This window comes from Sesamum indicum, linkage group LG8 (assembly GCF_000512975.1).
Source record: "Sesamum indicum cultivar Zhongzhi No. 13 linkage group LG8, S_indicum_v1.0, whole genome shotgun sequence".
Taxonomy (NCBI): domain Eukaryota; kingdom Viridiplantae; phylum Streptophyta; class Magnoliopsida; order Lamiales; family Pedaliaceae; genus Sesamum; species Sesamum indicum.
This window is the reverse complement of record NC_026152.1, coordinates 3,967,249-3,981,580: the sequence shown is the minus strand read 5'-3', so window position 1 is coordinate 3,981,580 and position 14,332 is coordinate 3,967,249. Positions and strand designations below refer to the sequence as shown.

The following is a 14,332-nucleotide window of genomic DNA, read 5'->3' as shown; positions in this document are numbered from 1 at the left end:
GAAAGTCTTAGAGAGATATGTCATTGTAGGCCATAACTCTGGCTATACAATGCGTGCTTTCCTTCATACTATCAAATTCATTGGTTGCACGTTTTCTGTGTCAGCCAAACAAGGAATTATATGCCTCTGCTTCCTCTCTCTCTCTCTCGTGAACGGTGAGACCCAGCAGAAGGGTGTCCACAAAATGCCGAAATAAGCATTTTCCAGTTTATTACTGAAAATAATATTTTTTTAAAATATTCAAATTAAATTGATTTAATCCAAGAGCTATAAATAGCTTACTGTTAATTTCTATAATTTATTGATAAAAATTGTTAAGTCTAAACTATTTCTCCAAACATCCAACTTCAACTATTTTTTATTTTTAATTCTCATTTTCAAATAATCTTAATTTTTACTATTACCTAATTTACAATTTATTTACCATCATAGAAGAATGGCTATTGTAAACACCCTTTAAGAATGGTAGGCTAGTTATTTATTTATTTATAATTGCAACATAATTTGAACCGTGCAAGTGGCAATGTAGGCATATGATCATTTGCAATAGATTTTGGTATTATTGATTTAGGTGAAAATAGCATGCTGAAAAATTCTTGCCCAAATTCAATTTAGTCAAAATTCGAACTAATTACATAATAAGTACAATACACCTACTATGATATGAATGATGATGTGGACCATCAGCTTCAGACAGTGGCCCATATAAGTCAGCCTCTTGTACGTAAATACTTTAGTTGTTCGAGCGATTGAAACTTTCAAAATTGTTAGTAAGATTCAATTATGATCATTTTAATATTCGACAACTTAAGCTCAAAACCACTTTAAAAAAATCATAAATATATAATCACTTTCTGAATTTTCAAAGCCAACAAACTATATTTCTTGTAAAAATTAAAATTTAAAACCTTTTGGCCATCTTGAATTAATTATTTCCAAAATTGATTAGTATAAAAATTAATTAAACAAAAATATATATTTTTCCTATTAGTTATTCCCAATATCGAACCAAATTCAATACAATCTTAACACCCTGTCCCTTTGTCCTTTATGTTTCTTTCTTCCTTTGCAAAAGTATTCATAATGTTTGAATTCATTTTCTGAGTGTTTTGTGAAAATAGAGAGAGAAAAATAAAGATAAACAAGTGTGTGTAAATAGAGAGAGAAAAATAAAGATAAACAAGTGTGTGTTAGAGATAGTATGTATGTTTGGATTTATTTTTGGAGATAATTTAAAATAAGTATTATATATTTAATGTTGTGTTTTGGGTGACAAAAATTACTATTCATTATCAAATCATGTCTTTGGAGATAATTTAAAAGAAGTATTATAATTTAATGTTGTATTTTGGGAGACAAAAATTACTATTCATTGTCAAATCATGCATTTTTTATATATATTTATGTATATATGTGTGTATATATATATATATGTTTTTATGCTAAAACAGTTAAAAACACCTAAATAAGGTATTTTTGAATGATGACAAACATTGGGTATATTTTGACTTATCTCGGAAATAAGTTGGAAATGAAAACAAACATAGTGATTGGGTTTACGCAAGCTTATACAGAAGGCATAGCGCGTTTAACAGCGTGCAACCTAGAGACAAGTTTTTATCCTGGAATGTGGTGAAGGTTTGCAAGTCTCGCAATAGTACACCGAAAAGCCTGGGGCAAGAATTCTCCTGAAGCATATACTCTCCCCAATTTCCTGATATATAAACAGTTTTGACTCACTTGATTTACACCTTGTATGGGATTCTTGAAATGATTTACATACTGTGCACTGTGCAGCAGTAAGCCAAAAGAAACATCCAGCATTTGGTTCAAGGATTGCGATTTGGAGGTCGGGTACGAAATAAGTTAATTACAATAGCAGAGGAATAATAATAGCAACTAGAAAGTCTGCGCCTTTATACACCCGTGTATCCCCCCAGTAATATATATATATATATACCTGGAATATGCTGAAAACTCGTTGCTATATAGGAGCTGTGCATGAAAAACTGACTCAAGAAAGATGAGACGTGAAAGGAATGGTGAGGGGGGAGAAACACACTTATCATTCTCGTGTCCTGTCGTCTTGCCTGGGCATTGAATTTAATCTTCTTTCCAACTGAAAACAAAACCAGACGCATATCTCATGTTATTTTCATGTGTAACTAAACATGTCACTTGGGAAGTAATCCACATTGAAAGCAATCTGAAATCCTTCATGCTGTCTGTTGTGTTACGGGGAAATAATGAAAATGATAAATGATAGTCATTCGAGAAAAGAACTAGCCATTTCTATATAGCAATAGCTCAAAGTCAAACCTGAACATTTTTAGTCTTCACTCTCTGTACTTCTTCAACCAGACTTCCAACCCTGACATTTTGAAACTGATTCAGCGTTGCAGAATGTAAAATTAGTGAGATCCGAACCTACAAAAAAAGGCTTTTCTCTATCATACCGTTGTTGCATTTGAATAAGCTGAGCTTGCAACTCTTGCTCCTTGACAGAAGCAGGAGGGACAATCTGCAATTAAGTAACAAGCATAATATAGTACACATTGTTTCTTCCTTAACTTAGGCCAAAAAGGAAGAGATCGTGATTTTTCCTGACTAGAACAGAGACCCTACCCATACCCAACAAATACCCACAACAATTTTACATGCAAGGGGTAGGTAATACCTATCCATACCCAAAAAATAACTTTGAGAACCATACTCATACCCTACCCTACACCGGTGAAATTAAATGAGTGGATATGATTATAGTCTAATACCCTAAAATACCCATGGGTATGGGTATTGGTTTGATACCCTAAAATACCCATGAATATTGATATAGTCTAAGTCCAAAGATGTTCATTTATTCATTAATTTAAAATTTTATTGATATCGGTGCGCCATTTGGATAAAATCAAGTCATTATTTAAATTTCTCAATTTGCACCTATTGAATTTAAGTAATTAGTTTTAGTTATCGACAGGCACGTCATGAAAATCCACTTATAAATTAATTTAGTAACATACATTGTTTGATTTGAATGTAAATTTAAAATTTAAGAACTTTTATTCTTTTAAACATATTCTAAAAGGAAAAAAAAATAGGTCTCAAATTGGTAAGACCCAAGCTCTACCTAATTCTTTTAGGTATAATTTGGGTAACACCTATGGGTATTTTATAGCGTAGGGTACGGGTAAGGTATAAAAAATTATTATGGGTATTTGTTGGGTTCTGGGTTCGAGTAGGGCAATACCCATCCATTGATAAGCCTAAAGACACTCATGGATTTTTCCAAGAAAAGGAAGTATACCTGCGAAAGGTCGAACATTGAAGCCTCTGTTAACTCAGCAGAATTGCCTGCATGCAGGAAAAAACAAACTTTTTTAGATAAACACTTTAAATGTCTTCAGCTTGTTACCCCCTCCACTCAAAGCCTCAAAATGACCTTTTTTCTCAATCAGGAATAACAAGGTCTAAGAAAGGATGCAACAATAACACATGTAGCAAAAGAAATAGCAAGATGCAAAAACACATTTAAATAAAAAATTAAAAGTAGATAGTCCACTAGAGATCAAGTATATATGGCATTACCGGAGGTTTCTTCGACAAACTTGATCATTTTAAGTAACTCTTCCTGACAAGATGAGTAGCCATAGATCAACAACAACCAATCAAGGAAGATGTGATTGAGTTAAGCAGTGCATACTCTTTGTTTGGTGTTCTGCTGCAGGATGAATCTCAATGACTGGAGAAACGAAGAAGCTGCAGAGCTAGCCATCCTTGAGTTTGTGGAACCACCAGAAATTGGGCTAAAGAAGTTTATAGGACCCTGAACGAGAGATAGCTGAGTTTCACACAAATTTTTGTTCTGAGACAAGGATACATTCAAGAATTCATAAAACAAATGGACTTTTTCAAGATAAAAAGCAAACAATTAAGAGTCAAATTTTATACTGCAAGCAAAATTGAGAAACCAAAATTCCATAAGGTTTGCACCCATTTCAAACCTATTACTGCTGTCCATAACATAATCAATGTAATGTGAATATATATGGAAACTAATAGTTAATACTTGGATATCAAACCCTTTAAGTTGCCTATTTGTATAGGGAAGATTATTAAACAATGTAGTCCAGTCAATTTTTTAAGATCTGAGACGAGGAAAAATTTTCTTTACTCCTCTTTTATGAGCAGAATGTCTGGAAGCACGAAACAAAATTTCATGCTGTAATGACCAAAACGTCACAGATAGTAAACACAAAGCAGAGTCAAATACACAGGACATCAGAAACATACCCCAGAACTGACATTTATCACAGGATAGGTCGATCTTACTGATTTGACCACGAGGAGGTTAACCCATATTCATATGATGTTGCCAAAACAAACACCCAAACAGGTACCACAGCTGACACCACTAAAGAGTACAATTTATACCTTAGCACTCATATCTGCCGAAGTAACTTTGAAACGTCCTTTCCGTTCAACAACAGCCCCTTGTGATGCATCCTCCCCTAAAATGCAAGTTTCAACATATTTAAAGCATACAAATATAATAAAATAAAGAACTTCACAAAATCTGAGGTACATTTAGAGGAGAAATTAACGTGGCAGCTTTTACTCCAAATGAATTACCAGCAATAGAACTACTAAAGTCTTTCTTTGGACGATACTGCAGTGGACCACTATAATTCCTTTCTCTCAGATGTCTTGGTTGTAGATATTCCCTTCATTTAACTCAAAATCATATAATTATTATAATTTGCTAAAAATGCATGCAAGGAAAGCAAGAACTAATATAGGTGATGTATTACAACCAAAAGAATGCAGAGTAGATGATAACATCTTTGCAACTAATAAAACACAGTGCAGAATTACTTTAGAAAGTGTTAAAGAAACATATAGCTACATTAGATATTGAGACTTTACCGGATCAATTTTCTCCATTTCTCGGGTCAACAAATTAAAAAAGGAAAGAAAAAAAGATATCTATGGTATACAAGACTCGTGTAAAAGAATAAATAATTGACCAATATGGGCCTTGATACTTGGTACTTGCAAAATTAATTATCATGTTTCAACCCGTACAATAGCATCTCTGCGTCAGTACATTTAGGAGTAAATCATGGATGACTGTCTGATTCCTCCATAAAACCTTACAGCTATAGAACAATTCACTTTTTTTACAAGTAACAGAATTATTCAGATTGTACCTCACACAAATTATTTGCTCTCTAAAGATTTGAGGAAACAAAAAGGGAAGGGCCATTGGAGAAGAAGAAAGGCCAGTGAAAAAGAAAACATTGTGTGCTCAAAATAAATAGTCTTTCAACACCACAAACTGTTGGAAGTAGGGGCATACTTCACAGAAGATCTTGACAGAAGCTAAAACTTCACCATAAATCAGAAGTTGGAATTCCATGGAGGCAACCACAGCATTTAACTACCAAAGAATACCTTCTCAAAATAAAACTACTTCGCAAATCTTAAAGAAGCAGCATACCTATCTCCATCACCCATAAACCTTTTAGGAGAGAGTACATTATCCGGTATCAATTGGCCACTGGAAAAATTTCTATGCCCTGCAATTCCAGAATGTGATATGGAGCCAACTCGACCAGAATCCCCACCAGCATACATTGCTGCTTCTTGATCCACACAACTTGTGAATGACTGTTGTTGACTTTGCTGTTCAGAATCTGCACCACCACCAATATCATCCTCCGAAAAATCGAAACAAGTCCTGCATCAGATAGGAGTTAGGAGTTACGTAAAGGTATAAAGCGTCAACATTTGCAGCAAGTAAATGAGAACTGTCAGCTTGATCATAATTATGGCTGTCAGGATAGAAGTTGATGAAATGACAAGAACTTAACAAAGTGCATGAGGATGAGTGTACAATTAACAATTCATCCAAGAGTTCTTTTCTTCAATATGTCGTTCGAGCATGTTGATGTCACATAGAAGAATAGTTCAAATTCAAAAACACATTACAAAGAACAAGAGAAATCAAGGTACTATTTAAGTTTTCTCTAGAAGAGAATCAAGAGTCATTTCAGTATCCTTCCACTTTGTAAGTAGGTATCAAGAGAGGTTTGAATCAAGATGATTAAGATTCAAGATTATCTCTCCACTTTCTCTGTGTTGAATCATTTTGAGAGAATGCTCTCGCTGTCTGAAAACACAATGGTCCTTAAAATATTGATAAATTCGAGACTCTGGCAAATTGGCACCAAGTATTACTGAGCAATCTCATAGCTAAGTAACAAGAGCAGAAACCAACAGGTCAAATAGATCATGATTTCATACTTGAGAGCCTCAAGAGGTTTCATAGGGAATGCAGCAAGAGAACTCTCCAGATTATGTATATCACTGAGCTCATCCTAAGAAAAAGAAACAAACTTCACAGATCAGCGGAAAAGAGAAGAGAGGTAATAAGGAAACAAGGAGGAGCTAGTACAGTAGAAAAAGAAAATACAGGAGAAAAGAATGGAGAGCGATACAATAGCTATGGCTGTAACACTTACCTCTGATTGAGATGCAGCTTTAGAATGATTAGTCCTCTCCAAGTACATCCCCACCACAGGAGATCCATCATCTTGTCCATCTGCATGCCTCCCACTAACACTTGTTTCTTCTGAATTCAGTATAAGATCATCTGGAATCTGCAAGCAACCAAAGACTTTATACAAATTGTCTTTTGTAAGAAATCCAACCAATTTTACCAACTGATTAGAGGACTATGGCATACAAGAGCAGCTTGATTCTTCAGATCCTCCAAATTGAAATTCCATGCACTGATTCCACGAATGTACTCTTGCTGCATATAGCAATAGCTAATGATCAGGGCTGGCTAGAATCTTCAGATATGTAGATAATGGAAATCCATGATTTTATTTACAACTAGCTTATCATATCCATCCTTATTCAACTAAGGTGTAAAACTGATATTACAGAGCCATGGGAAAACCCGATGTATAAGAAAGCGTGAAGACAACCTATAAACCATAAATGAAACTGCATTTAAATATATGTGTAAACAAGGAGCTGTCCATTCTTCAATGATACTCTCTCCAGACCACTATCACATTTATCTGTTTCATCTCCCAATTATTTCTTTTCCTCATACAACTTCATTGATGTGTTCTCCATATTAATGTCTTTTAGGTTTCAGAAATACAACTTCATATCCTAGGCAGTTGTACTGGATATTAGAAATACATCCTGGTCATTCATCCTGGGAAACTAAGCATTTTTCATCCCACGCATTCTATGAACTACATTTTAAAGTAGCATACATTTCCGAGGTCTTATTGCCAGTTTAGGGACCTATAATTAGGATTCCAACGTCTTATGAATGTCAAATGAATTAAGACATGCAAATCAATTCAAAATAAAACTCAAAAGCCAGGCAGAACAAAACACCAAACTTACATAACCAGAAAGTAATATTATTTTTCCACATGAAATGATGTCTATTGTGTATTTCTTTTTCCCAAACACAAATTTGAAACAACTTATCGGCCGCTTCTCACCTGTGATAACTGCTCCTTGTCCTCATACATTGCTTTATTTTGTACAAGAATGTCAGCTTCTTTTACCTTAAATAACAATTTGGTTTCAGAGAAATTCACACAATCTAAATAATAACACAGGATACTGATATTTTTGTACAAAACAAGAGAACAGGAAGGGCGCGAGACCTTAAGCATCTTAAAACGTTCACCTAGAGGGGACAGGCCACCAAGCATAGTGCGGGCCAAATATTCTTTCGAGCGTGCATGTTTAAAGAATGAGTTCTTCAAAAGCTTTTCTGAGGTAGGACGTTTTTTAGGGTCCTTCACCAAGCAAGCAGCAACAATTTCTCTAAAAGACTGCAAAAGATTTTGTTTTAACAAGGACAGACAAGATTATTAGTATAAAAAAATTTCTAGAGAAATACGAACCCTAGAGAATTTTTTGTCTCTTTCATAGTCCAGCCCTGGTGGTGCATTTTGTAGAGTCATTAGTAGAACCTGCATTTAAGAGGATGAATGTCAAGACCAGTTATACATGCACGTTTATACAAGTTTTATATAAATGAATATTTATCAACCTTCATTGGTGGGTACTTGGAGAACGGTGCATGACCATGAGCAAGTTCAAGAGCTGTGATCCCGAATGACCAAATATCTGCTCTGTTAGTGCAAGATGGATTTCAAATCAATTGAAATAGATAAATAACATTTAAGAAATATATGGTACAAAAAAATTATTCAGCAGATACTCACTTAAAATCATATCCATGTACTTGCTGCATGACTTCAGGAGCCATCCTGTTATAATATACATGTACATTTAAGCAATAAAAAGATTCCAAATTTAAAAAAAAAAAAAAATTAGTCCATCTTGAAAATAATAATTACCTAAAATGATAACATTGTCACTCATGCAAGATAATTTACCAGCATGGGGTTCCAACAAACGTATTTCTTGAACGCTGACGATCACCAGTATCATACATGCATGCAGCGACTCCAAAGTCTGCTAATTTAACGGCGCCATTAGAATCAACCAAAATGTTCCCAGCCTGTGACATCATACCCAGAGACAGAAGTAAATGAAAAGTCATAGGATGGTAAAACTAAAGCAGGAAGAAAGACTATTGCTGCCTGGGAGGATTGCTCATAAATGATAAACCATATAGCATATGAGAATTATTTACTTCCTAAATTGGGTGAAGAGAACTAAAACAACCAAGAGAACATGTATGCATAATATATTATTAGTGATGTCATGTCAAAGCATATGAAAAAAATATATTATTAGTTCATAAAATTAATGAATGAAATTTTTTAAATGCATGTAAAAAATATATGAAAAGTATTGATATGAGAATGACAATAAAACATTTTCAATGATAATACACATACACAAACATGTTTTCACTTTATTATTATTTCAAAAATTGAAAACTGGAAATGAAAATAAAACCAAACTAGGCATAAACATCCAGGAGTCCTGCCACAGTACCACGGTACATGATAATAACATGCTGGAAAGCAAAACATGGTTCTAACTCAAAAATAATAAATCAAAATATATAGCACGCAAGAAAAGGAACAAATGCTAAAGAAACCAAGTGAGACAGTCATACCTTTACATCTCTATGTATATGTCCATGGGCGTGAAGATAAACAAGTGCTTTGAGGACCTCACGTAATAATGTAGCAATAACAGGCTCCTCAAAACCTTCTGGATAAGCTGATTTGATAATGTGTAGGCAAGATCCCCCAGCCACGTAAGGCATTACAACCCATAGATTATGCCCAGTGGCGAAGGAGCAGTGTGCCCGCAAGAGATTTGGATGGTCAATCAAAATCATTGTTTGTACCTCACGCCGAATACCATCCTATTCATGTGACAACCCAACATAAAAAATAAAAGGCGTGGAGAAGGAGGCGGAGGAAACCAAACAGCATTAGGAAGTATCATATGCTAACAAATTAGGACAAGAACCTAAACCTTGCAGATATTGAGACCATAGCCACAGGCGCATATAGGAGTAATACAAATTCACCAAATCATCAAGTGGGAGTCATGCCTCCCAATTGTTATCATTCAGAAAAGTTCTAAAATTTCTCTTTTGTTGCACATCTGTTAATGGTAAATCCTTACTTCTCAGATACCCTTCAATACAAAACATTCCACAAACTCCCCTCCATCTGCTACTTAAGTCTTTTACTCCCAATTTCTTCTAACTGGACATAGTCAATATCAGGAAACTGAACAGTCTCCAGATAATGTTGTTCTGTATGAAGTATATTACTCTTGAATATAAGCTTCCCTACGGTGCCTATTTATGGTAGAACAAGCTTCTTCATAATTTTAGAAACATTCTTTCCTTTCCAGAGATTAATAGAAAAACCAAATAACAGCCTACTTGAAAATGACAAACCTAATATCTCTGACTGGCAGCAAATGCAAGGAAGGAAGGAAAAGATTCACTCTTAGAAAATTATCAAGGCAGCTAAGCAGAAATGTGTATGATCAAAAGGTGTCAGCCAGTAAATTCACTAAAGATGCCCCTTTAATAGTACATCAAAAGAAGATGACGTACCAAGTCATTATTGCACTTCTCAAGGTCAAGAACTTTGATGGCAACAATCTCATTTAGTGGAACACAAAGAGCTCTATATACAGTAGCACTAACACCTTCTCCAACTTCCTCATACAACTCATAATCTTCAGCATTATGGGGAAATTTTTTCTCTGATGCTTGTTCCATGATTTCCTTATACTACAATGTCAACTATTACAAATCGATGTCCCAAAAAACATCAGCTGTATATAGACAAAGCAGGATGGTTTCAAAATATATTATGTCTTATTCCAATAATTTAACATGTAGCCATGACAACGTCACAGCCAGATTTTTTACCCAATGTACTTCTAGAAATCAATCTTCAATCGTGACCTTAAGAGAAGAAAAAGGAAGGATAAATCAGCTGCTGAAGTTCTCCATGTCACAAATCGAGGCTTCCTAGACATTTGACATCAGTATTCAACACTTGCAGAACTGATTAATTTTATTCAGTCCTATAAATGACATGTGAGGTTAATCGGAACCCTGCCACACACTTCTGAGAAAACTTCTCCTAATTATAAATTCCAGTGCTTCTATGAACACAAATATCCAAATCTGGTTAAAGCTGATGCATCAATATACCTGCATGAGTGAAATAGTGATTGTTAAATGCAGATCATGTTCTGCAGATACGACATGAAGGGTAAAGATAAGTGTCAGTTTTCAGGATTGCATAGGTGCAGGAATATGGTTACAATCCAGATCAGGTGTTCACAATAAGTTAAAAGATTAACTTTAGTTGGAAGGAAAACTAAGCATAAAATTTTAATTTGTTTTATAGGTTTCATGATATTAATTTCTTTTAGTACAATTGTGTTCTTTCCCACCTGAAACTGCCAAAAAAATTGCCTAATGCAGCAGAACAAAACATTTATACATTGATAGTCTGTACCAGGAGACATTCAAAACTACAGGTAAATTTTCTTCCTTGAAAACAGATATGACACCAACTATGTCAGCTATACGTCAAAAGCAGCACTTCATATTCTGCTGCTGATGGCAACATGACTAAACACATTGCGGTCGTAAAAAGCCAAAAAGTTTGTTGAATGCACAAATTATAACCGCATGAATAAACAATGAGCAACAAACAAACACTTTTGTTAGGCCGTAGAAGAGCTTCTAACACCAGAACTAAGTGAACGCTACGAAACCGCCATTCAAACTAGAAAACCAAACAAAACAATCTCTAATGTCCACGAAGCATCAATTTCGAAATGCAGAAACTAACACATATCAGACCATCACGACCAAGTGAAGAACTCAAAGAAAAAAGGTCAAAGAAAACAATGCAGCTCTCCTTCACCACCAGATAAAATTTTCAATTTCAGCAGCTAAACAAAACGAAGCACAGCAAAAATAACAAATCCACAACACAAAATTACCTACAAAATCAATCAACAATAGAAAAAATTCATCGACAATTTTGATTTTACAGGAATAATTGCCAGCAGACCACAGGACAAGCTAGATATGGTCCGATTAATAAGAGACATAGAAGAGAGGAAGTACGGACGACATCGTCTCCCTCGTTCCGATTAACTCCGCCGTAGCCGATGACAATGACGAATCCCCACAGCTCCTAACACATATCAGACCATCACGACCAAGTGAAGAACTCAAAGAAAAAAGGTCAAAGAAAACAATGCAGCTCTCCTTCACCACCAGATAAAATTTTCAATTTCAGCAGCTAAACAAAACGAAGCACAGCAAAAATAACAAATCCACAACACAAAATTACCTACAAAATCAATCAACAATAGAAAAAATTCATCGACAATTTTGATTTTACAGGAATAATTGCCAGCAGACCACAGGACAAGCTAGATATGGTCCGATTAATAAGAGACATAGAAGAGAGGAAGTACGGACGACATCGTCTCCCTCGTTCCGATTAACTCCGCCGTAGCCGATGACAATGACGAATCATCATCCCACAGCTCCTCCGTCTGCGCAGTCGTGCCGCGAAATCTTCACCGTTTAATTTTCGGTTGAAGTGAAACGGATTTTTTAATAAAAACTTATTATCCATATATCATTTCTTCTGTTTTTTTGTATCTTTTTTCTTTCTCTTTTTCTTGGTATATCAGTTTAACACTGAGATACGAATTGAAGCTTCACTCCTTTTAGCTACGCGCTATTCTTTTTTATAACCAACCAAAAAAAAAAAAAAAAACAGTTGATTACTTCTTTTTCCCCTCGTTTTTTTAGATATGAATAATTGATGGAATACAAATTTCCTATATTATTTTAGGCTTAAATTAAAATTTTAGCTTCAAAATTTCCTTCCTCCCCCCTTAAAATAGGAGGATTCATTTATTTGTGATGTGGAAAAAGGAGGTGAGAGTTCACATACAATATTTACACCATATCTCATAATTTATTATAATTGCACGTAAATTTTATATATTTAATATTTATAACGTTTGTCTCCGTCAACCAATAGATTCATCCCAATGTAAAAAATTTATTTATATCAGTAAAAATAATTGAATGAAAATCAATATTCATACTTAATTGACTTATTACTAACGTTTTATAAGTCAAATAAATATTTTTTTTTCCTAATCAGACTATCTTTATACATATTCACACGCTAATATATGCAACAAGGTATCTTTTTACTTTTATAAGGATAGCTGTATTAAAAAAAAATTATTTGATCCACAATAAATCTTTAATAAATCAATAAAAGATAAATATAAATTTTTATTTAATTTTTTTACTGATATCACCAACTTTCATAAATTTTACTAATAAATAAATTATTTATTAAACACAAATAAATATAAAAAATACTATGTATAATTTTTTAAATTATAAAAAAAATTACATGTAATTTCATCAAACCTCGTAACAGAGAGAACCATAAATAAATAGAAAGAAGTATTACATTGAATATGGGCTGGGTTGATATTGGGCCTCAGGCTCCAGTTACATGGGGTCTGATTCTTTCTTCCTAGCATCCAAATTGTCTTTTATGCTGTGCTGAGAATTTTTTATCTCATTGATTGGAAGTCCAAATAGGCCCAAATTGGTCTCAACTTGCTTTTTGCCAAGTTGAGTTCGGATGGTTTAATATTTTAAAGTGAAAATATAAATTCTAAATATATATCTTCTTTTATGCTTTCTGTGATACCTTAAAATAGAAAAAATACCCTTTTAATTCCATATACATAGAATGCTGCACATTTGATCTCATAATTTACGACCTTAACATTTTTAGTCTTATAAAATCAAAATTGTTGTATTTAGTCCCGAGTGCTAACTACAGTTAGAAATCAAACGAAAATCAAACGAGTGTTCTTGTTAACTAATAGAAGTGGGTTATTAGTTAACCATGGTTAGAAGTACAAAAAATTGAGATAAAATCGAATATAATTTCCTTTAAAAAATTTGGTGGTTTTCAAATCATAAAAACCACATTTGATCTTTCAAAACTAGTTTTTCATCTCTCACTTAACGATTAAAATGGGGTTGCGACAAAAAAATATAATATTTTTTTTTGTGGGATCAAAAGTATTGAGCCTTAACGCATGAACCAAAATTGCAATAATATCTATATGGTAAGATTTAAAGTATAATTTTCTCTAAAAAGAATAAATATATGTCCAATTTGTTTTTTCTAGTCTCAAGTCCGGAACTAATTTTAATGTGCGTTCATTCACAAAAGTTGGTAAGGGCATCAAGTAGATTCTAGCTATAGTTTTTTAATAGTTAAATTAAATAAATCGACGAGAAATATAACCTAAAATCATTTAATATTGACATATAAAAGATCGTGTATTTATAGATATTATCGAATTTTACGATTTAATTTAAACCATTGATCTAACAATGATCAAACGACTCTAGAGATCTACTACATCAATTTGGAATTTTTTTTGGCATTTTTTTTAACAGTAAAGGATATTTTAATTATTTTTACGTAGTCTGAATAGAATATAATATTTATTATTACATAAAAAATATGAATCGTGAATATACGATTACGATATCTCTTTTAAGATTTTTATGATACTTCAAAAATAAATAAATAAAAGGTAAGAGGCGCTAAAAGTCTTTGATGAAGCTAATTATTATGAATTAAAAATGAATTGGCGTAGGAGCAGCCCTGAGATCATGGGCGGGATTTTGTCCGCCATCTAGAAAGTCCACGGAGGAATTAATTAATTAATTAATTAATTAATTCACTAGCATGCATTTTCTTTT

At 33.6% G+C, this 14,332-nt stretch overlaps 1 protein-coding gene across 7 annotated transcripts; it reads right to left on the bottom strand.

Moving 5' to 3' along the window:
- LOC105167714 (serine/threonine-protein kinase BLUS1-like) lies at positions 1,502-12,253 on the bottom strand. Of its 7 annotated transcripts, none has more exons than XM_020696510.1 (21): positions 11,989-12,253; positions 10,094-10,702; positions 9,131-9,385; positions 8,439-8,563; positions 8,265-8,309; positions 8,090-8,171; positions 7,941-8,009; positions 7,698-7,868; positions 7,530-7,595; positions 6,746-6,814; positions 6,522-6,659; positions 6,304-6,377; positions 5,498-5,737; positions 4,630-4,721; positions 4,432-4,508; positions 3,701-3,823; positions 3,586-3,628; positions 3,305-3,351; positions 2,457-2,521; positions 2,320-2,371; positions 1,502-2,119 (listed from the first exon to the last, which is right to left on the bottom strand). In XM_020696510.1, the coding sequence occupies exons 2-21, from the start codon at positions 10,259-10,261 to the stop codon at positions 2,066-2,068; spliced, it is 2,055 nt and encodes a 684-aa protein (XP_020552169.1). In that variant the 5' UTR covers positions 10,262-10,702; positions 11,989-12,253; the 3' UTR covers positions 1,502-2,065. The 7 variants fall into 7 exon arrangements, with proteins under 7 accessions (XP_020552169.1, XP_020552168.1, XP_011085833.1 ...); XM_020696509.1 differs by having other exon boundaries at positions 11,993-12,253; XM_011087531.2 differs by lacking the exon at positions 11,989-12,253 and adding an exon at positions 11,637-11,704.